Source organism: Harmonia axyridis, chromosome 2 (assembly GCF_914767665.1).
Source record: "Harmonia axyridis chromosome 2, icHarAxyr1.1, whole genome shotgun sequence".
Taxonomy (NCBI): domain Eukaryota; kingdom Metazoa; phylum Arthropoda; class Insecta; order Coleoptera; family Coccinellidae; genus Harmonia; species Harmonia axyridis.
Genome location: NC_059502.1, coordinates 6,193,037 through 6,217,995, shown reverse-complemented (window position 1 = coordinate 6,217,995; position 24,959 = coordinate 6,193,037). Strand labels below are relative to the sequence as shown.

Sequence of the window (24,959 nt, the reverse complement as noted above, 5' to 3'; positions counted from 1 at the left end):
AGACCGGGGACTTTTCAATTGGCCTGTTAATTGAAGAACTTTTGAACGTTCATGAGCAATACAAGTACTCACACATTCAACTTTTCAATACATTTTCTGAAGACACATAGATAATGAATTCTCCAAGATGAAGAACACATTGAAGCGTTGTAGGTATAAACTTTAACCCTGTTTCAAAGGAATCTAAATTCATTAAGTCATTCCAATATTTGATCGTACACGAACCGACAAGCAAAATCGAATTTTCCATTTAAATCATCCTTCAATCAGACAGAAAAAGCCTTATTGCTAGTGTCACTCCATCTCTTAGAACAGAATTGAATAATGAAATTTTGCGCCGCTATATAAAAAAAAAATCTCCGTCTCTCTCCCTTTGACGTTCGTCGACTGCCAGAACACACCGTCATTTCGAAGTTTGAAGTAGGGCAAAAGAGTATCACATTCTAGATTTATGCTGCCTCTGTCTGCCACTGTAGTGATTTATCATTCATAATTGAATGGAATAAATCACAGACAGCCATTCAAATATCGAAACTGCTAGCTTGGAGAACTTGGGGAATGAGGAAATTATGGAAATTTCTGATTTTTATGAGAGATTCTTGCTGGTTTTTGATGCGATAGAGAGGAGCGTTATACAGTGCAACTGTTTGAGTTACTGGAATTTCGTTCGATAGATTATGAAATACTTGTTGTCACTCATGTGAATTGATTAATTTTTTCATTACGCTCTTTATTTTATTATTAACTTTTCAATAGTTATTCACAATCTATATGGCGTTCTGAATTTTTGTTACATAGGCGTACAACTTTGCTTCCGCCATTTTTCCCCGAGATTCGAGGCTTCATTGTGAAAAACTGGTTATTCATTCATGATTCGCAGTATTGTCCATCGTTGGCCCTTACTTTCTCCCATCTTTCGAACAGCGTATGAATAGAAAAAACTGGTCATCAATTTTTCACTTCTTCATAAGACCGAAAGTGCTGGTCAGCCAGGACGTGTGTCATAGATAAAAACAAGTGATAGTCCGAGGAATCAAGGTCTGGAGAATACGGCAGGTGGTGTAGGACTTTCCATTTCAACGTTTTCAAGTATCTCTTGACCACTTCCGCAACATGAGGTCGAGCATTGTCATGCAGTTAAATCACTTTAATTAACATATCTCTCGTTGTATTGCGGCCGTTTGTTTTTCAATGCTCGGTTCAAACGCATTAATTGCATCCGATAACGATCACCAGTGATTGTTTCATTCGGTTTCAACAATTCATAATACACTACGACGAGCTGGTCCCACCATATACTGAGCATGACCTTGGAACTGTGATAATTCGGTTTGGCCTTCGACGTGGAAGCATGGCCGAGATATCCCTATGATTTTCTGCGCTTGCGATTATCGTAATGAACCCATTTTTCGTCTCCAGCCACAATGCGTTGCAGAAATCTCTTCCGTATTTGCCTTGCAAGCAGCTGTTCACAAGCAAACAAACGCCGTTCAACATTACTCGGCTTAAACTCGTACTGCACCGAATTTACTTGTTTATGTGTTATTTCCATGACTTTCAGGCGTTTTGAAAAGACATGTTGCGTCTCTACCGATGATCCTGTCAATTCTTGTTGCGTTTGACATGAGTTTTGATCAAGTAATGTCTTCAATTCTGCATCTTCGAAAACCTTCTCTCTTTTCCACCTGGTCTTCGACGTTATAATTACGTTCTCGAAGCGTTGAAACCACTCTCGGCATGTTCTTCCACTAATAGAGGCCTCGCCAAAGGTATTCGACAGCATTCGATGAGCCTCAGCCGCAAATTTCTTCATATTAAAGAGGAAAATTAAAACCTCCCGCAAAGGACGAGAATTTTACTCGTAAGCTGACATGTTTAATCGAGAATAACTTTAAGACTCGCTCTGCTCGCCGAAGGGGCTCCGCCCCTTGGACCCCGTCACTATGCCAGTAGATCCTTCACTGGGTATACCTCTAGAAAATAAAAGATATTTTTCGGAAACCTTGTATCGTTAGCTGATTTTAGACGATTCACTCGGTATCCTATGCTGATTCTAGGGTAGAATTGTATATGACTTCTTTCCTAGAACATACCATTTCGCCCTTGCTCACATGAAAATATTTGATGCAAATAACTTTCCATGACGACAAATCAAGGGCGGTCCTAGCCTTAAATTTTGAGGGGGTTCGCCGTTATGGGGTTCGAGTATTTCTATGGGACCAAATCCCAGATTATACCGATATCAAGCCTTACCTCTCAAAAATATTTATATTTAGATATTCATATGAATATTTATATAAGGCGTACAACTTTGCGTCCGCCGTTTTGCAATAGATGGCTGTAACGGTAAGTGGTAGTAAAAATAAATATATCGTAGATGTCATACAATAAGTTTAGGTATTTGTGAACATAACGCCATTGACATGTTAGTCGATTTGTGTCTGCATCTTAAAGTTATTCACGATTAACCATGTTAGCTTACGAGCCAAATTCTCGTCATTTGCGGGAGGTTTCAATTTTCTACTAAAATATGAAAAAATCCGCGGCTGAGGTTCATCGAATGCTTTCAAATACCTATAGTGAGAACGATATTGGTGGAAGAACGTACCAACGATATTGTTTATGTCTAGGTTTAGTTATTTTCTGGTACATCTGTAAAATGGCTTGTTCCGTTTGATTAAATAAATTAAGAAATAGATGAGTGGTTTCAACGCTTCAAGAATGGTGATTTTGATGTCTATGACCAGCATCGCGGTGGAAAAGAGAAGTTTTTTGAAGATGCAGAATTGGAGGCAATAATTGATCAAGACTCATGTCAAACGCAACAATAATTGTAGGATCAATAGGAGTGACACTAAAAGCCATTTCAAAACGCCTGAAAGTCATAGGAATAACTCAGAAACAAGGAAATTGGGTGCGGTACGAGTTGAAGCCGCGAGGTGTTTGAACGACGTTTATTTACTTGTGAACAGCTGCTTGGAAGACAAAGACGGAAGGGGTTTCTGCATCGGATTGGGACTGGAGACGAAAAATGGATTCATTACGATAATTCCAAGCGCATAAAATCATGAGGATATCCTGACAATGCTTCCACATCGACGGCCAAACCGAATATTCACGGTTCTAAGGTCATGCTCAGTATTTGGTGGGACCATTATTATTATTATTATATTACCAGCTCGGCGTAGTGTATTATGACTGAAAGAATCACAACAAACGCAATTAATGCGTTTGTACCGAGCATTGAAAATCAAACCGTCGCAATACAACGAGAGAGAAGATGAATTGATTTTACTGCATGACAATGTTCGACCCCATGTTGCGAAAGTAGTCAAGATATACTTGGAAACGTTAAAATGGGAATTCCTACCCCACAACCCTACCCGACGTATTCTCCAAATGTTGCTCCCACGGAATATCACTTGTTTCAATTAATAGCACACGGCCTGGCTGACCAACACTTCCGATCTTATGAAGAAGTAAAAACTTGAATCGATTCGTGGATCGCTTCAAAAGATGACCAGTTTTTTCAATTCGTACGCTGTCCGAAAGATGGGAGAAAGTAATGACCAGCGATGGGCAATACTTTGAATTATAAATGTATAACCAGTTTTTTCCAATAAAGCCTCGAATTTCGCAAAAAAAAGTTGTACCCTTATGTATTTGTTGTATTATAATAGCATTATTTACTAATCAGGGTTTTAACCATTCGGGAAGAAATTTAAAAAAAATTAGATTGTTTAATATGAAAAAAAGAAGACAATTGGCAACTACATCACAAAATCTAATTTGGTCTTTAAAACTTTGAACCCTTTGAAAACCTTGTAATCACAGCGTCCTCGTCAACATCAATGTCCCTATAAATGTTCAGGAGGACAAAATACTCCATAAAAATGGAAGCAAACTACTAAATATGTCGTTTTCCACTGAATCTTGTCATCTGAATCTTATTATTATCCTCTATGATAGAAAAACTTTATTCAAATCAACAGAATTTTCTCACACCAAAATATCACAGCGATATATATCGATATTTTACTCTTACATATTTCGATACATTTCGATAGTGTCAGAAAATATCGTTACAATATATAGATATCGATAGTTTTCTGACCTTTGCCCATCCCTAGTGTGGATTTGCCGAACGCAGTCATAACCATAAACAAAGATTTCTCTATGATCATAATTGTCAGTCAAACGCATGTCTTAAAATTTTGTTCAAATATAAATCGTATATTGTATTCTTTAATAATGAATAAAAAATAACCGATATCAACCAAATTCTCAGATCTCATTTTTCCAGAAATGGCAATTTCTTTCTTTGAAGAATTTGGGAGAAATGAATAATCAAAATGTGAGCGTCAGTCTTTCAAGAAAGTTATTCATGCTTATAGGTTTGTAAAAAATTTTTAGAGAATATTGAATAATAATATAATCCCAACATTAAGATTTTAAATTAGCACATTTCTTCTTTATAGAGACATGTATGATGCATAAGTCCTAATTTAATTGATGATTGGGTGGGAAAAATTGACAAAAAAAGTTTATATTTGTTAGTTAAGTTGTAATCCTTTTTATGGTCCTTTTTTTTGTTTATTTAATAGTTACAATAGACAATTATTAGCATATTTTTCTCTGAATTTCAACTTTGAAAGAAAATTTGTCGTTTTATGTCTTGCCGATGAAAATATTGATATTCTTGTAAGTCAATTCAAAATGAATAATAGATATATTTTAAGGGCTATCATTCCATTGGATATTTACTTGTGAGCCCTAAAATGAAGTTACATTTATTCAATTGACTCATTAATAGAAATTCTACCTGAAATAAAGAAATTGCATTCAATGTTTATTTTCAGTTTTGACAAATATTGAATTTACATAATCGTTCGATAAGATCTATGAAAAGACCTACAGTGAGATTTTTGTTTTAGGAATATTCAGTATAGCTGTAATAAACAAACTGAAAAGAGGCAGAATGAATAATAGATCTACCTTTCGGATACCCATATCTGAGAAATCAGGTTATAAGAAGTCCCTCATTTCCAAGGTTTATCAATACATTTTTCAGTTGAGCAGCAAATTATTCTTCTATTCCATATTTTGTGAAGAAATACAATATAATTGCAACAATTTGAAGGACCTATTGGAAATTCCTGACGAACTAAGGAGTTTTTTAGTATCTGAAGATTGTATTGATGCTATGTTATAGAACGAGACTTGTGGCTCTGGGTTTTACTCAGAAGTGAATTAAACAGGGCAATTTATGTCCTATATAGTAAATAAAATTTTGATAGATATAAGTTTCAAAAGATCAACAATTGATCATAGTATTTACATAAATCAAAAAAAAACTGGCTTACTATTGTTGCATTGTACGTGGATGACTTTTTTGTTTTAACTAATGTTAATTCTGAATGAATTTTCTGATAGAAAATTTTATGAAAAAGAAATTAGGGGAAGCTAAAAAATGATTAGGGATGAATATTACTAGAAATTATGGAAAAGGTAGTAAAGCTATCGATTATATTCTTCAAATATGTATTGCAATAATTCAACATGTCTGATTGTGAACATGTGAAAACTAAATTGAATTTTGATCCAACAAAAAAGAGTTGTAATGATGAACCATATAAGAAATTAATAGGTTTATTAACATCTTTAGCAGTATTAACTAGTCCTGATATAGCATACTCTGTTAATTTCTTGAGTCAATTTAATAATTATCTCATTGTTGACCACTGGAAAAGTGCAAAACTCATTTCAAGATACAAAGATCATTGTTCAATACTTCAGTCAAAAGGAACTGAGTATTTGAAATCGGTACTAAAATTGTATCGGCCAATACAACAATACAATACAACATTTTTTCAAGTGTTAACTTTGGATCTGAATCAATGAATAATTTAATTTTTACCAAAATGAAAAGCAATGAATAAATCAGTAGAATAGCATTTTTGAAATGGCCATATAGCACCTATTCCTATAACGATTAAAAGATTGGAAACTTTAGTGAACAAATAGGTAGGTATTTACATTTTTATACAAATTTGATCATTCATGAAATGGAAATTTTCAATAAATAGTTGCTTTTTAAAGTATTTTATACCTTCATTGAATTGCTGGAAAATTGATACCAATTTCGAAAGTGACTGCCATGTTAAAATTCTTCATATACTGAATGATCCTTCAAAATTTATTTCTGTCATAACATTTTGACTAGTATTTCAACTGATATATTCCATACGTTATTGAAATCAATATCTTCAAAGTACTATTCAAAAGACTTATAATGGAATTTAGAAGAATATGTCTTTCTCAATTTCATAGTCATATATGATATGATGCATAAGTCTAAATTTAATTAATTCACATCTAAAGTGAATGTTATTTTTAGAAATATTCAGTATAGCTATAAGAAACGAACTAAAAAGAGACATAATGAATAGACTTGCCTTTCAAATACCCATGACCTATGTTACCTCATAAGCAATTACCTATAATATCTTATCTTGGTGAAACCTTTTTGAGAAATCAGGTTATAAGTTTGAGAGTCTCTAATTTCCAAGGTTTATTAATACATGTTTCAGTTGAGCGAAAAATAATATAACAGGGTATATATAGTTGAAATTATTAGTATGTAAGATTTGACTTATTCATTATAAATTCAACAGCACTGCACTCAAATTCTTCAAAAACGGAGTAGTCACTTATATTTTTGCACTCCTCTGTCGTAAAAGTGTATATTTTAGATATTCAAAAAACACATGGAAACTTTCGACTGTTATCTGACTAACTTGGCTCTTTTTTTCCAGTAATAAAGCCAATTGTGAATTATCTATAAGGAGTTTTTCTATCTGTTTAATACTGTTTCATAGTAGCATAACTTTTACTCCAATCCAAGACTGAATTGATGAATGAAGCTTCTGTTCTCTTTGGTAGTTCCATCTTCTGTCGCAATAAATTCAAATTCTCACGAAAGGGAATGTAGTTTTATAGTTTGTGGAAAATAAACGAAAAATTCCTGAAATGAAGTAACATTCATATCCAATTGAATGATACAAACACTTAAAACAAACCTGAATTGAGGAAAATGCATTCGATGATATAAATGTTCATTTCTAAATTTTGACAAATATCTATCGAATTTTCGATTCGCCGAAGACTTTGCATTTTATCTGTCGGCATTTATTTAAATATTGAATAACAATTTTGGAAACTGCAAACTTTTTCAAGAACTTCATATATCGAAATGGAATATTTATTATTAACATGACACTGACAGCCAAATTGTCCACAGATACCACAGAAATATGGGACTTGAAATGTCAAAATGATCCGAAACACCCCGTATACTCGAAAACCGCGGGGAGAATCGAAGGTTTGGGATTTTTCCCGGGATCTCCAGACGATTTTGAGGGGGGTCTTATTCTTGTCATTTTTGCTCTAGATGGTCCCGTTTGGGCTGTGATTTTACGTTTAAAGTTTGACGTATATGTGCAAGCGGTTTTATATATACTTAGATGCTGACACAAATCGACCATTATTTTGATGGCGTTATGTTCAGAAATCCTTAGGTTAATATATTCTTCTACAATCTATTTATTTCGACTACCACTTACCGCTACAGTCATATATTGCAAAACTGCGGAAGAAAAGTGGCACACCTAATATCATTCGGATTCCATGAGGATTACAAGAGAATTGTTTGAAATTTTCTTTTCGAAATTGGTAGCAGACATGACGAAATTATAAAAACCTAAAAATGTAGTACTGGACCAAAATCTGCCTTAACATTCTTTTAAACTTCCAGTGGTTCACCAGAAAACAGTTCTAGAAGGTTCTGGAGGCCTTATTTTGAACACTCTGAACATTTCTCCGAGTGTGATGTAAAATAAAATGTAGACTGTAAAATAGCATTCATGAACATTTTTCGATTGTGGATCGATAAGGCGATTTGTAGCCATTTCCGAATAATTGAACTTCAAAAATCGTAAGTAGCTGGAACACTTGACGTACGATGATTCAAAAGCTCCTGACTTCAAGTCAAAACAGAAGTGGGTACAGAAATTCACTCAAATACCTTGTGCAGATCGCAATCCTCACGTACGCCCTACTACAACCCAGATTCAACTCCCCATTCCAAAAAAAAACCATCATCCAATTTCTGCTGCGCCGTCAAAAAGCAACGTTGCAACAACGCATCTAAATTCAATTTTTGGTAATGGACCCGTTGGTGATTGTACCGGCCGCAGAGGGCGTTGACAAAGCGCGTCGGCCGCCAAAATGGCAAAATGCATATTCGCCATTACACAAACGGCGAATGTTTGCCGAATTAGCCCGTTCATTGTGCCCCCGTTGAAACTCGTCGGACAACTCGCAATTTCAGCGAGAATAATACAGCCAATTTACGACACTCATGATGCCAATTTGCGATCCACTAATGCGGCGCTTTTTGAAAAACAATCGGCTCCCGGTCCTGTCGACGAAATGAACATTTTTATCATATGATCGGATCCGGCGTTGATTTATCCGCTGGGACGGACCAGAACCGCCGCTCTTCCTATTGAATTTCCCAATGATAACGATGTGGTAACGAATATCCTGATTGGAAGTCGGAAATGGTCCAGTTTTGATGGTGATCTGTGGCTGTTGCTGGATAAAGCCAGTAGAATGAGCGGTAACACTGGCATATACGACCTTTTGACTGCCATGAAGTTTTTTGAATTTGTTGAGATACCATGTGAGATTATCATCAGATTGTAGAGCCAGTTTTTTTGATCGTTGCAGTAATTCTTGGCACTTGCTTTACTCTTAAACTGATTGTAGTTAGTACGCATCACCTCTTATGATCAGTGGAATAGATGCTTTACACTGATCAAGGGGCGTTATTCTGTTTCCTCTAACAAGGGAGTAAGTATGGGTTACGCCTAAACTGGAGTCCCTGGAATCATAGAGCCAGGGTCTCTTTTGACATGAAAGTACCGTAATACCATAAATCAACTGGCCAGAAGCAATAAAGTCTCTATTATGGTCACCGGAGCATTGTGGTATTGAAGAAAACAAAAAAGCCGATGAACTTGCAAAAAAAGGCATCAAGGTTGACACCTGTTGGTTCTGATCCCTTCTGAGGGCTGGATTATTTTCTAAAATTCACATCGTGTACAGATGCTACAACAGTGCTCCAATATAAACTAAATTTTCATAGTTATCCACTGAGAAATATTTGCTCTGTATCAGTAGGTGAAACTAATGTGAGTTATTTTTTCATCCTGTATAATTTTTGTTCTGAAAATTGCTCTGGTATTCGAAAGATAATTTGATGAGTAGTTATTTGGGGTCAGAATTTTGTTTTGGTATCGGAGTATATCGTCTTTATATTGTTATCAACATCTGGGTTGAACCTTGTGTTAAACGTGCGGATTTTTCATTCAATACAACATAAAATACGGGGGGTTTCCAACAAATCCTTCACTCCTCTGTTCATTTACCTCTGTTTGAATTCCTCTCTTATACTCGGCCTCTTGTGTATGTCATTAGAGTCTCTCTGACCGGCCACAGCAGAGTGAAGATTGTTTTTCCTGTGTCTTGATTCCCCTCCATACAAATTTTATAATTTTTTTTTTTTTTTCTTCTTTTTCTAAATGTCTCAACCACAATCGAGCAACCCGTCAAGGCACCTACGTAGTGCCTCTTCCTCTTCAAGTCGAGATCCAGGGCTGGAAGCAACTCAATTGAATCAAATTCTGTCTAAATTGTCTGTACTGGACACTATCGCGGAGGATGTCGCTTCGATCAAGTTGGCTCAAGTTGACTTGAGCAAACAAATGTCGGCTTGCTTGGAGTCGATTGAAGCGCACAGTAATATACTGAGTCAGCATACCACCATGTTAGAAAAACACCATACTGAAATTGAATTACTTAAGGACTCTAATCACTCTCTGAATGATGACATTACAAATTTGAAGTTGAAATTTGATTGTATGGATGTTGGTGAGATGAGGAACTCATTGGAATTGCTAGATGTTGAGTTGAAAAATTGGAGAGCCAAAACAGCCGCTGAAGTAGGTACGCCACCTAAAGTCAACGCTATCGATTCCGGTGAGGTCCTGGAACGTGTGAGGAGAGCAAACAACATTCTTATCCGAGGTTTACCTGAGACCAATGGCGACGATACTGATAGATCTATCATCCTGGATGTTGTGGGCAGGTTGGATGTCACTGCGGTTTCCGAAGTTTCAGCCGTTGGTCGTGTTGGTGTGGTCAAAGATGGGTATCCTAGACCTATTAAAGTAGGATTCAGGGATTCTAGTCACCCTCGTAGAATACTGAGAGATAAGAAACTCTTATCTCAGCATCCAGACTATAAAAGTTTGATCATAACGGACGACAAAACGCCACAGCAGTATAGAGAACTTCAAGCTGCTCGAATGGAATTGAAAGCAAAACGGTTGGCAGGTGAAACCGATCTAACCATTAAATACATTAAAGGCATACCAACTATTGTGGCGGTGAATACAGCGAATACACGGGAACAAAAAAACTAGAAAGACATCTAATTGAATGGCCTATCATATACTCGAATCTTGCCTCCTTACCTGCAAAATTTAATGAACTACTTGTCTTGGTTCGAGAAATGCGCCCATCTCTCATCTTTATTACAGAAACTTGGCTTCACCCTGGGATCCCTGATGGTTGTTACAAAATACCTGGTTATTCTATCTATCGTAGTGACAGTGTAACTACCCCTGGTCATGCGGGAGTATGTACATATATTCTTGCTGACATTTTGAAATCCTATAATGTGACTGAATTTTCCCTCAATACACCGGGCCTAGATAATATTTTTATTGATATCCAATCGAAAGATATTTCACTTAGTGTAGGCTGCATCTATCGTCCACGCGCTTCTATATATGATCAACTGATATTTGACTATTTAGAAAATATGTCTTTAAATAAGAAAAACGTGATAATTACTGGGGACTTTAACTTCGGCGATATTCGCGAGTGGCCTCCGAAGAATCTGCCTTCACATGGCTCTCCTGCTTTTCGCTTTGTTGAGATGTTGAACAAAAGTAACTTTAATCAGGTTGTCAATGAGGCAACCAGATTCAGAATAAATCAGACCCCTACCACACCAGATCTGATACTTGTTGATGATATTGAACTATTATCCGACGTACAGTATCTTCCACCAGTGGGAAAGTCTGATCACCTTGTGTTGTCGACTAAAATTCAATTCCATACGTGTGAGAGAGCAGCGGTTCAGGAGAGGAAGATGAAGCTCACCGACTACGAGGAGGTTAAACAAATACTCTCGGAAATAGACTGGTCTACAATCCTGGATGGAACAGATGTGGATGTTATGTGGAATAAGTTCCACAGAATTGTTTTGGATATTGTTAGTAGGTGCACAACTGAAAAAGTCATTAGGTCTAACCCCAAAAAACCATGGATTGACGGCAGAATTCTTGGAATGATCAGGCTCAAGAAGAGGTTGTGGCAGCGCTACAGACGGAGTCATGCAACCCATGATTTTATAAATCATCGACAGTATTCAAACTACCTCTCCTCAACAATTCGCGAAGCCAAAAAATCTTTCGAGGGAAAACTAACACAGGCAAAAAATAGGAAAACATTTTATAGGTATGTTCGAAGCCAACTCAACTCAACCGTATCTTCGCCAACACTACGTGAAAACGACACCCTACTGACTGATCACGAGCGAATAGCAGAGATCTTCGCAGAAACATTTTCTGGAAACTTCTCGAGTGAACCGAATACTCCTTTGCCTCGAGTGAGAGCACCAAGAAATGGACACAGTTTAAGTGAAATAAAGGTGGATGAAGGAATTGTGGAGGGGCATCTTCTCGGTCTTGATGCGAACAAGTCTCCAGGTCTTGATGATGTCACGTCTACTTTCCTCAAGTTATGTGCTCCATTTGTCAGTTCACCATTGACTAAAATCTACAAGCTCTCACTCTCAACCGGAACTCTGCCTGAGTCTTGGTCTTACTCTTCTGTAACTCCTATTTTCAAAAAAGGAGATAAACATTGTCCTCGGAACTATAGACCAATCAGTTTAACTTCTGCAGTGCTGAAGGTTCTCGAGAGAGTCATCTCCTCAGAACTTCTGGAATTTCTGCTGACAAGCTCGGTTATTCCTAAAGAACAGCATGGTTTTATTCCGGGAAGGTCTATTTTAACCAATCTGTTGACATGTGTTGATACGTGGACTATTGAATTAGATCGTAAGAATCCGGTGGACGTTATCTATCTGGATTTCTCCAGCGCATTTGACAGGGTGCCGATTAGAAGGTTACTTCATAAAATGGAACACTTTGGTGTTCGAGGCCGTCTACTTGGCTGGATGGAGACATTCCTTTGCGGACGTTCCTTTTCGGTCAAGGTTGGTGCTGCGCGCTCTTCATTCAGGCCAGCTTCGAGTGGTGTTCCTCAAGGCTCAGTTTTAGGCCCTCTACTGTTCCTGCTATACGTCTCTGAGTTGCCCAGCCTGATATCATCCACTAGTGCTTGCTATGCCGATGACATGAAATTCTTCAACAACCCGTTTGAATTTAGTAGTGTACTACAAAATGATTGTGATGCCATATTGAGGTGGACTGAAGAATGGATGTTACCCCTCAATCTCGCGAAGTGTCGAGTGTTACATCTTGGTCGAAACAACCCCAGAATGAAGTATTATTTAGATGGATATCCGATAGAATCTTGCGACTCGCATAATGATTTGGGTGTTGTAGTGGATAGCAACCTAACATGGAGTTCACATATATTGCACTGTACAACCAAGGCCAAGAAATCCCTGTACATGGTTCAAAGATGCTTCAATCGGTGTAGCTGCCAGACCTTGTCTTCTCTATATAAGACTTACATACGTCCGATACTAGAGTTTGCTGGACCGGTGTGGCATCCTACTTTCAGGCAAGATGAACTTCTGTTGGAGCAGGTGCAGCGGAGGGCGACCCGGATTCCTTTTGGAAATGTAAGACCAAGTTATGAGGAACGGTTATCCATGATGAAACTGGATAAATTCACAGACCGAAAACTTAGGGGCGATATGATCACTGCTTTCCGAGCTGTAAGAGGGTTCTTTGGAGTGGATTTATCCTCGCTTTTCACTTTCAATAGGAATCAACTGAGAGGACACCACTATAAATTGAGGAGAGAGCAATTTTTCATCCGAGGACGGGAATATTTCCTAACGAACAGAGTGTTCCTGCTTTGGAATGGGCTACCCTCCGGGATAGTGAACGCTTCTAGTGTGAACGTCTTCAAGAATAGGTGGGATGCGTGGAGGCGTGAATGATGATTGGCCAAGACATTTTCTTTTGTTTGTTCTTTTTTCTCAACTTGTGATTTTTTTTTTTTTTTTTTGTTGGAGAGAATATTTATTAATATTTATTAATTTTTTTTATTTTCTGTTTACAGGAGTGTGAATTTTTTTATTTTCCTTTGCATTGAGTTATATAGATTTGTCTCAACTCATTTGTACACTATAATAATAATAATAATAATAATTCATAATTAACTCTTGTTTTGTTGAATAAACAATTCAACATAAGTGTCTTATCTTTTTCAAATTCATCTTGATTAGGGATTCCTGGCTTGGCTTAATAATCAAGCTACTTAATAAATGAATAACTTGAGTTGATTTCAAGTCAAGCTCAAGCTACTTGAGCTTGAGATTGAGCCAAGTAAGCCAAGCAGTGAATCCCTAACCCTGAAAGTGAGAAATAGTTGACCATCATGTAGAGTTTTGCAGTGTATGTCGAAAAATGATCCACACAACGATTTCTACTGTAATAATCGAGTTATTTTCATCTCCACCTTCCTTCAATCCTTCGTCCAGAGCGGTGAAAATCCATAATCTCCTAGATAACCAGTTTTCCGAAGCGTTACCCCTCTAGCCTATATCTTTAACAGGTACTGAACGCTCTGCAATATAAGGATATTAGCTGCTTCCATTTCATTTTCCGATGGGAAATATTTTCCCAGATAAATTCCAGCTTTCCCAATTCTGGCAATAGACATAGTGGTGTTGTAATTTCCTCGATACTGCTGGTAAGAGGTTTTCAGCTGCAATATATCCTAAACCGCCTCTGAAAATCGTTGATTGAACGTTTTCAATTCAATGAGATGAGTACCAAAAAGCAGCAGTTTTTTTTTCGTAGTGTTGAGTATTTCGTCATATCTTGCAGCTGTTGGAATTTTTCTTGTTTTTGATCAAACCCTGAGAGTTATGTATACAAAATGTAATGAACTCATTAGCACTTCTCAGCCTAACCAATAAAGACACAGGACATTTTCCTGGAAATTCGACTAAATGAAGAGTCCAGCAATGATCTCTTGACGAAATACCAAAATCCTTAGGGAGAGGGCGCACCTATGTGAATTTGGCTCGAGAAAGTCTCGCCAAAGGAGATAATTATATCAAATATTGGGAAAATCCACCAGAAAAAGATGGAAATTCAAGACATATGTAGGTTTTGAAGGAATTACCACGTTTTCCAAAAATTCTCACTCATCCGATAATCAATGACTTCACAACGTTGTTTCCTCACAATCTCAGAGTAATTAACATAGATAGAGGGAGCATATGTCATTTTCAGTGAGCAAATTCGACATGAAGCGCGCGGAAATGAAAACATGTCAGTGATACGTTAGTTCACTCAATTCGCGAGTTTCTTCAAAAAGAACGCACTTCTTATATCCCATAGTGAATCAAAGTTTCATATTAACTCAAAATATATTGAAATAAATACCTAAATATATCAGAAATTCAGAATACAAACTTCAAGCGAACCAAACGATATGATACAACCGATGACACTAAGAGAGCAAAAGTTGCTAAGCCTTGGATTTCAGCAGGTGGATACAGAATATAATAAATATTCAGCTCATTGTTAATTCAACAATAAGCAAAAATATCGGATATCAAATATTCGAATTTGCATATTTAATCAGCAATCAATCAAATAAATATATTTCATTCAACATAATATACATTCATAACTATATAGTAAAATTGTGGATTTCAAAATATATCACAATACGACAACATGATCTAACCATGTTGAGGACATGTCAAAATTGCGTTTACTCCGTCTATCTATGTTTTTTACTCTTTGCTCACAATACATATATCCAAGTCGATAATAGAATCCCACCTGAAGGACCAATTCACGTAGCTGAATTGATCGTGGCCGTTAGCGTGAACATCTTGGCCGTCTCCAGCGTATTGTCTGGCTTATTTATGTTGTTCGGAAAACCGACCTCTCCACGACTGTTCCCGATGATTCAAAGGTTCGAAACGTTTAATTCACCAATTAATCAATTTTCTTCCGGAACACAAAAGACATAGCGCGATTACGCGTGGTCTAACAACGCTGGACCGTGTTATAAATGTTGTGCATTTCGGCCGTATGTTGTTTTGATCAAGAAAGTTTCCGTCGTTTTTCATTCTGGGTTTCCCCCCGTTGCGCCGTTAATGATTTACGACTCCCTCCCGGAATTGAATTATTAGAGGCTGGAGGCTGTACGGTACGCCGGGTGTATAAGGAAGCGGACGGAGTTTTTCGAAGGAAAGTTCTGGCGATGTTCATTGGATTTCGATCCACAAGTGAAACTAGTTGGGAAATAATGAATGTCCGTTGAATGCCGAATGGAATAAAGAACTGTGATTGTTAGATTCTCGACAATTTTGGTTTATTATTAGGTATAGAACCTTGATTCCACCGTTTTGCAATAGATGGCTGTAGCGGTAAGTGGTAGTCGAAATAAAAATATCGTAGATGTCATACAATAAGCTTAGGTATTCGTTAACATAACGTCATTTAAATATTAGTCGATTTGTGTCTGCATCATGATTCTCGATTAAACATGTCAGCTTACGAGACAAATTCTCGTCATTTACGGGAGGTTTTAATTTTCTGCTTTGAAATGAAGAAATCTGCTACTGAGGCTCATCGAATACTTTCATATACTTATGGTGAGGCCTCTATTAGTGAAAGAATAGCCGATAGTGTTTTCAACGCCGAAAGAGAGAAGGTTTTCAAAGATGCAGAATTAAAGGTTATACTTGATCAAGACTCGTGTCAAACGCAACAAGAATCAGCGAGATCATTGAATCATTGGTAGTGACGCAACAAGCCATTTGGAAACGCCTGAAAGTCATGGAAATGACGCGGAAACAAGTAAATTGGGTGCCGTACGAGTTGAAGCCGACATATGTCGAACGGCGTTTATTTGCTTGTGAACAGCTGTTTGCAAGGCAAAAACGGAAGGGATTTCTGCATTGCATTGTGACTGGAGACGAAAAAAATGGGTTATGATAATCCCAAGCACAAAAAACCATAGGGATGTCTCGGCCATTCTTAGACGTCTGCCAAACCGAATATTCACGGTTTCAGGGGAATCAGCTCGAAGTAGTGTATTATGAGTTGTTAAAACCAACTGAAACAATCACAGGTGATCGTTACCGAACGCAATTAATGCGTTTTAGCCGAGCATTAAGAGACAAAAGGTCGCAATACAACGAGAGACATAATAAAGTGATTTTACAGTATGACAATGCTCGACTCCATGTTGCAAAAATGGTCAAGCCATACTTGGAAACATTGAAATGGGAAGTCCTACCCCACCTAACGTATTCTCCAGACGTTGCTCCCTCGGACTATCACTTGTTTCGATCAATGACACAAGGCCTGGCTGACCAGTACTCGGATCAATTCGTGGAACGCTTCAAAAGATAACCAGTTTTTTCGCAGGATGGGAGAAAGTAGTGGCCATAAATGTATAACTATGGCGGAAGCAAAGTTCTACGCCTATGTATGTAAGATCCATTAATTTAGCAGTAATGAATAAATTTATTATGAGTTTCGGTCTTTATTTCCCCGATCTGTAACGAATATCAATGCAGATTCGATTAACTGGTAAAATCGTCATAAAAAAGTAGGACTACAACAAACACCCTGTATCACAAAAATGATACATTTGCGGGCCCATATTCATTGGATTTTATTTCTCTATAATCACCCAAGAAATCTCTTATTTTCCTTTGTACCTCCAATTTAGGACCACCTAGTAAACCCCTCCAGAAATGAGCCGCCACTGCCCGGACACACCCCACCTTTCCTGCAAACAGGTCCCGCGGGACGTTGTCGAAAATCCAGAGGTAATTACCCCGTTTCTGTTTCAGGGGAACATCCTGCAGCGATGCATCATGGGCTCGCCTCCACGACACGCCTTTCCCGTGTGCTCCTGCTGCTGGCCCTCGGACCCACGACCGTCCTGCTGTCCCACGCTGCGCGACTCACGGCAGCGTAACAAGAAGGACGACCTTGGCCTGCTACCGGCAATTGACAGTACGGCTGAGTTATGTGCTCGCGCTAGTTCGGACGTTTCAATGCGTTGAGTTCGCGGGCTACGGAGACGCCCGAGGTTGGCTCTCGCTGCTGGCTTTAAGGGTCGGCATACGCGCGCGGATTTGTGGGACGTGCGTGAGTTGGATCGTGGATGTGTGCGACGTTGTCGAATTTTGTGGTTTTTTAATGAGATATTCGAGGTTTTTCATACAATGAGAGATGGGTAACTGGCGTTTTGGTATCAACGCTTTTTTTTGGGTAATTTCTGATGGGCAGATTCTAATACAGTTATGAGATTAAGGGTTCCAAATGCATCGTTATTGATAAATTCAATCCAAGATACGTTGAAAACTCACAGGAATTCTGTATAATCTAATAATTGACATTTTCGAATGGTTTTTTAATTAATTGCCTTGAAGACCCTTTAAAATCAAATAATGAATAAAAGCGAGCACGGGTCACTTTAAATTCTTAATGTTTTTTATATTTTTTATTCTTTTCTAACCTTCATGGAAACAAAAAGGCTTCAAGGAAGTAAAACTATTTAGCAGACGCTTCTTGTTTCTTCTCTTCTACTATTGCATCTACCACTTCATTTTTCTCCAGTTTGTCTCTCTTCTTTTCTCATTTTTTTTATTTTCTTCTCTTATTTTTTTGCCTCCTTGTTTCCCTTTTTTTTCCATTCTCCTGTTTTTCTCCTCATCCTACAAAGTCTTTATTTCATTCGTCGTTGATCTCAAATCAAGGTTAACTATATTCTTTCAAAAAATGTGCAATCAATCTTCCTTCTGAAAACTCAATTCTTACACAGTTGAGTGATTCTGAGTTAACGAGAATATTTTCTTTCCTAAAACTAAATATTTCACTGAACAAATCATGAAAGATCATGCGATGGCGAAAACATTCTGAATGAATCAAGAGTCACAAGTTGTGCAGTTTATTTTCGTGCACTTTGAACCTCTCATAAAATGTCTTCATCAACGATAAAGAATTATATTATTTGTGTTTTCAGACAGACTTGAGATTTGCTGATAGATAGATTTTGTAGGTACTTTGTGAATAAATACTGATAATTGTCATGATATTTCCTCTTTATATTCAAGTGTTTCTAATCATGATCTAGATGTTTCACAGAACAAATAAAAACGTTAAAACATTGTTTGAACCCATTATTTGTCAGTCCAACACGAGGTTGGTTGGATTAAAAAGTTTCCTTTCTCAACTTTTTCACAACGTACCAAATGCATCTTCATCGATTACTTCCAACCTCCTTCGATTCAAACCTGCAAGTACCTAGTGCAGCCCCTAATGAAAATTCATGTTATCCCATCTGACTCCATGTTTACGTCTTCGAAGACCTAAACTGAGTGTTCCACGCTCTCAAACTCTACAAATTAGTTACCAATTTAGCATCAGTAATTGCTCCATGAACCTCCAACAATTACGTTATTTTCGTTAGGCCCCCCACCACTCCATAGCTAAGCTGCCACCCCACAAATCTGCCACTGCTTGCCGCCAGTTTTAATAGTCAGAAATCTGTCAGTTACTTTGATGAATGATACATGGAAAATTTAATATAAGCCGCCGTAAAGTCCGTATAGACGGCGCTGTTGTCGAACGAAGAACGAATGGTCTGGCCTGGTGGAAATATCCACCAATAAATATTAATTATCACATATCGGAATTGGATAGGCAGACTAGTAATAAATGGTCGTATTTCCTGGTGGTTGTAGTCGAGCTGTCACACGGAGTATTCCTAGTTTGTTATGAGCTATGCAGATTGGGGGATGCTTGTTTTATGTTGCATCGCGAATTTCCATCTAGGCGTAATATTGGAGTTTTTTTTTGTTGGTAATGAATCTGTCATGGTTCTCATAAGGATTTAGTGGTTGAAGCTTTCGCATCAGTTATTTGTTCGTAATTATTCACAAAATATTCGCAATATATCAGATTTATCTCTTCATGTATGATGGACATGTTTCTCTAAAAATATATGTCTTCTCATTCTCTCTGTCCCCTCCTTTTCTCTTTTTCCTTTTGAATTTTTTACTGTTTTCTCCTGAAAAGTTTTTCTCTTTCCTCTATGTTCTTTTGTTATCTCCTTCAATTTCTCTAGTTTTGTCTCCTTATTTCTTCTTTCTACTTCCTCCCCTACTTTTGAATTTGCTTTGCTCTTCTTCATTCCTTTTTTTCCTTCTTGTCTCTTTTCTTTCTCTTCTTGTCTCTTTTTTTCTTCTCTGGTCTCTTTTCTTTCCTCGTTTTTCCTTTTCTCCTACTTGTTTTTGTCTTTTTTCTTTTCTCTTACTTTTTTTCCGTAGTGATCCGCATGATTCTTATTTCGATTTCATTGATCGTTGGAATAGAATCTACATTAGCATCTCTGTGAACGAATTTCCCGCAGTTTTCGATTCCTGTGTGATTCTGAGTTCAGAACGAAAAATATCATTCAAAAAAATATTACATTTTAGACTTTTTGAATTATCTCAAGTATAAATAGTATTACAGAAGTTTTTTCATTCAATCACATAATTTTCAGCCAATGTTCAGATATGACATAAACCATAAAGTTGCTTGGATTGAATTTGATTCACAATGATCAAATAACCCTGACTATTCGATAATTGTGAATCAGAAATCAACAGAAATATTTTTTCATACAGAAACAGACTTATTTCCATATAGCTCATTAAAAGTAATTGGAAGTCGGTCCAAAGAGACCCAAGGAACTCTTGCACAAACCTTTCTGATTGGTCACAAGAGATTAGTATTTCTTTGTTCATAATATGTTCAATGCATTAATGTAGTTGAATTGGAAGAGGGTTCTCCAACAGAAATTTCACATTTTAAAATGGTTATAATGGCAACACTGTGTAATATTCTTTGACATTTCTTATGTCAAAGAATATTACAACCATTTTGAAATGTAAAATTTCTGTTGAAAAACCCTTTACTAATGCAACTACTTCTTCCTCTGCAGTGCTGACTATTAACATCTAATTGAATTGATTTTCAAGTCTATTAGAGTTTGAAGTTTCGACTCTTCATCATTGGTTCCATTTCCGCAGAATATCGTCCACATATCTTTAATTTGAGTTCACAACGTGACCGTAATACGAATGTTCTACTGACTCGTTAGAAAAAATGAAACTTAAATATTCGAACTTTTCGGTGACATCCGTATATTCATAAATAAAGATCGATAAAATTATTGTGTGATGAACTTCTGAGTGACTGTTAACTGAAGTGTTGATATCCTTGGCGAGTGAAGGGACCTTGCTAGACCAAGAGTGTTTTTGAGAGAGATAAAATAAATTTTGAAACTTTTGTATATATTTCACTAGCTAAGGAGTTTGTGATAAAATGACCACTTTTTTGTTGGTTCTGGTGTAAGTACCTGTTAAGAATTTCAGAACTTTAGACGTAGCCTTAGGTATATTATCACACACACAATTTCTCGTCAGTTCTAAGGTCGACATAAAATGTATATAAATGATATTGATGGATATTTTCATGCCTATTATTGGAAAATTATTTTCATATATTTTTTCATCGATATTAAGAGAAATGCTATGTTTATTGATATATCCTCTTATGGATTTTTGCATCTACCCTCATTTGTTTTGGTAGTTATCAAGTTTCGCATTAATTGATTTTTGAATTATATAAAGGTGTATCCTCTCACTTTTTGTTGCTCACTTTTTGTTGAGTCGTTGTGAAGAGTTTAACGCATAGATGAAAAAAAATAATTGTTAATTTTATTATCGTTAGTAAATCATTATTGTTGATATTCCACTAATCATTCTTCTCACTGTACCTATATCTATTAAGAGTTTGCTATCTCCACATAACACTTAACTTGTAAATTGACGTAGCTGTTGTAAGATTTGACACCTTGTTTTTTAAACAATGACATTTTATTGAATGTCAAGCATATGTAAGAGTTGTTTACTCTAAGAACTTCAAAATTGATTTAATAATAAATATATGAACACTAAGTTGTATTATTCTCCTTGAACTCCATATTTTTCATGATTCGATGACGATATATGATGTCAGATACCAAAAGAGTAAAATCGAAACTTTCAAGCATGGTTAAAATTTGTATATGTAATTTTTTTTTGTATCGTGAAGTAGATAATATCAGAAACGTTATAAATGTCATTATGTAGAAAGTGTAACGTAGGTAATGATTTTATAGCATGACACTTTGTAGGTTAATTCAGTTATTGCAATCGTTCCTAAGATATTTAATGATTTTTGATTTCTTCGAGGAAATTGGCCAACATTGATTGAAAAACTTTGACATATCGTGCATATTATTCTGTGGTTTTCGTTTCATATTAATTTTCCCCTTCCAAATTGCATCAACCATAGACAACGAGATAGCGAATACGTGATCCAACTTTTGTATCGTTAATTTCTCATCGCACAAGCTACGCGCACGTTTCAGCGATACACGCTAATAAAATCTATCAGAACACGTTGATTCGAATGACATTTGACAAGTTTCGGACTGAGGCAGGCTCGATAAACCTGATTCCACAGCCTACGCGACTTCGAGGTACAGTGACTTTCCATATAGTTCGAAACAGTTGCATGGGATCAGTCCTGACAACTTCTATACTTCACTCATTTAGTTCAGCAGGTTCAGCTCTATTTGTACAACATAATCTTCGTCGTTTTGGTTGGAAGTTGATAAGAGCTAGGAGGGGAGAGATAGGATTGTAGTTAGGGAAGTTGGAAACGTATCGTGTTATGACTATACGCAATGATGGGGCACTAATAGGATTCTACTGCATCATCTATGGTCTGGGATGTTGGCAAACTCAATTGAGCTTAAGAGTTTGTATTGGAGCTGGAGTAGGTCGAATGTTGTATGTTGAAACACGCAGTACACTAGAAATGGCGGTGATATCATCATGTGGTTTCCGTTACATTGTTTTCCACCAGTAAGTCGGTATGATTTTTAGCACTTAAAATTGTCACTTCAAATTCTTGATCTGAGAAAAAAGTGCCAGAGTTCATTTCAGCTATGCAAATGTGGAAGTTTCTAAGACGAGAATATTAACCTAACACATAATTTACTCGTGTTACCTATGTGTTAGAGCAGGCCATTTCGAGTAGTGCTTAGTGTGTGATGACATCTGCTGAGTGAAGACCGCAACTTTCCACTTTTTGAAAGCTTTTGGAGAGCCTATCAGGATTCTGGTTAGAGGAAAAAACTTCTGATAATTAAATTGGAGGCTCTTAGCTCTTGGTGGGCTACTGCATTGTTTCAAATACTATAAAGACCATTGGGTTGGTGAGTTTCAAGAAATAGTATATTGTGCAACAAGTGGGGAAAGTCTTACTTTTCTCGCGAGTGTGGAAGTTTGTGGCACGAGCCTGAAAGGCGAGTGACGCAAACACACGAGCGAGAAAAGGACTTTCTCCACATGTTGCACACTATACTTTTCCTACAACTGCACAAATTTCAATAATTCAAGTAATGGACTTGATTCAAATCAAAATGGCCTTCGTTGACAGTATGTGCTAATTTATTGCGTTTCTATAGAAACGACTCAAATGCCCAATTTCATTGGTCTACCAAGCGAGGTGTTGGCAAAGTGCCGTGGGGAATAATATTTCCCACAGTATGAGCAATACATAGTTTTGGAATTGAGTAAGCTGTGGAGAATACGCTACTTTTCATAGCAGTTGTAGGAAAATATATTTTTTTCTGAATCTGAGTCCCCAACAAATAGTAGACAGCAGAAATTATTTTACCCTTTAGATAAAAATGATGAGAAGTGAATCATCAGGCTACCTGGGACTACATGCACTTTTATTGGGTGTTATATTGAAAATTCGACTTCATTCACTCCTCTGACTCTTCAATACCTTTTCTATGAAAAGATTCATCTTTGTTTTCGACAAAGGCTTTAACCTCGGCAATCACTTCTTCATTGAAGCCAAATTTCTTCACCTGAAGACTTTTTAGGAGATCTGAAGAAAAAACTTTGTTATCAAGCATTTGGAAGTGCAATTCGAGCATGGTTTTCATCAATTTGAGAAAAAGAACATTCTCTTAGTGGATGGGAATGTTTCTCTTTATGAATTTAAAAAAGTTTTTCATTAATTTCTACTCTCAATCGATCCAGTAACTTTATGTGATATTCATGATAGTCATGAGATTCTGAAAGGCTTAGGACCAACTGTTTTTTGCTCACCTGACGCAATGCTACAATTTTTGCTATGTTAAATGAAGAGAACTAATTCTTTTAGGGATCCTCCAGCCCTAATCCACAGCAGGTGAAGAGGTACGAACCTCTACCTTTTGAAACCCACCTACAAAAGAATACTTTACTAATTTATTTAATGGACACAACATCCCGATTTTCTCGAATCTCTTTTCCAGAAACATCAAATTATCACCATTATGCAAGAACAATAAGAGTTGATACCCAGAAAAAAAGAACTCCCAGCTTAACATTTCCATTCAACGGCATCCCAACAGATTTCATAAAAAACAATTATACCCGGATCCCCATTATAAAAAGTATACATTCGCACTGAATGTGCGCAGTAAAAATGCAAACTTCCCCGTTCAAACGTTAAACCTGAGCCGGGAAGTTATTAAAATTTGCTCAGCAACTCTTCCGGATATGTTAATTCGGGTTAATCTGTGAAACGCCGCTTGAAGGCCGTTCAAAACGCCGAAAACTGACACTCTAAGCTGCCCTCCTCGCAGAAATCATATACCTTATTCATTTCGTTTCGACCCCTGCAGGAGGCCAGTGGCGTCTTTTGAATCACTATCACCAGGGGACGGTATAATTTTTTTTATAAGATGGAATCATTCATTTTTTATTCTTGTCCTTCTGTTTTATTTTGTAATGTACAGGGTGAGCAAATTTCGATGTTGTAGCACTGAAACATTTGAATCATACGAGGTAGACAAGTATTGACTTTTGGCCACCTTCCTTTGTTTTCGAAACAAGTGGAAGAGTGGCGATATTGTACTTAATTCATATCTTCGCTAATACTGATGATAAAACCCTGAAATTAAAGCATTATTCAGGAATTTTTTCACATAGAATCCAGTGGCGTACACGTCTTTTTAGCAGGAAATTCAATTACGAAGCTAAGACCCCAAGTTTTGTTTTTTAACTGGAAACACTAGATTTCTGTGTCATTTTTTGAAAACTTCAAGTCTTCAATTGTGGTGAAATTTTTTTTCTTTGGAAAAAGCTTTAATTACCATAGTTGAAATGATCTGATTTAGGTCAAATATGCATCGTTTTGCTCGATAACTTGTTGCTATGTTGAAGATAATATCATTATGCCTGTCTCATAGGAGCTTATGTTGAAGCGAATTTTTCACCAGCAAAATTGTTTGCCATGGACAGCCACTATCGATGTGTGTAGCCTGGGGCTGTCCTGATGGAATACAATTCCTCTCCTATTTGCCAAAACTGACCGTTACTTGCGATTGCTTCCTTCAGACGTTCCTATTGTTGCTACTAAAGTGCCAAGTTAACAGTTGTGCTGTAGCGAAGCAGCTCATAATAAATAATTTGCTGCCAATCCCAC

At 37.0% G+C, this 24,959-nt stretch overlaps 1 protein-coding gene across 1 annotated transcript in view; it reads left to right on the top strand.

The window, feature by feature from the left end:
- Window positions 1-17,803, top strand: part of LOC123672938 (zwei Ig domain protein zig-8-like) — a 309,256-nt gene extending 291,453 nt beyond the window's left edge. Inside the window, exon 5 of the mRNA XM_045607304.1 lies at window positions 17,222-17,803. Coding sequence (XP_045463260.1) covers window positions 17,222-17,349 — 128 coding nt within the window. The 3' untranslated portion in view covers window positions 17,350-17,803. The remainder of the gene's footprint in view (window positions 1-17,221) is intronic.
- The last annotated feature ends 7,156 nt before the right edge of the window (window positions 17,804-24,959 follow it).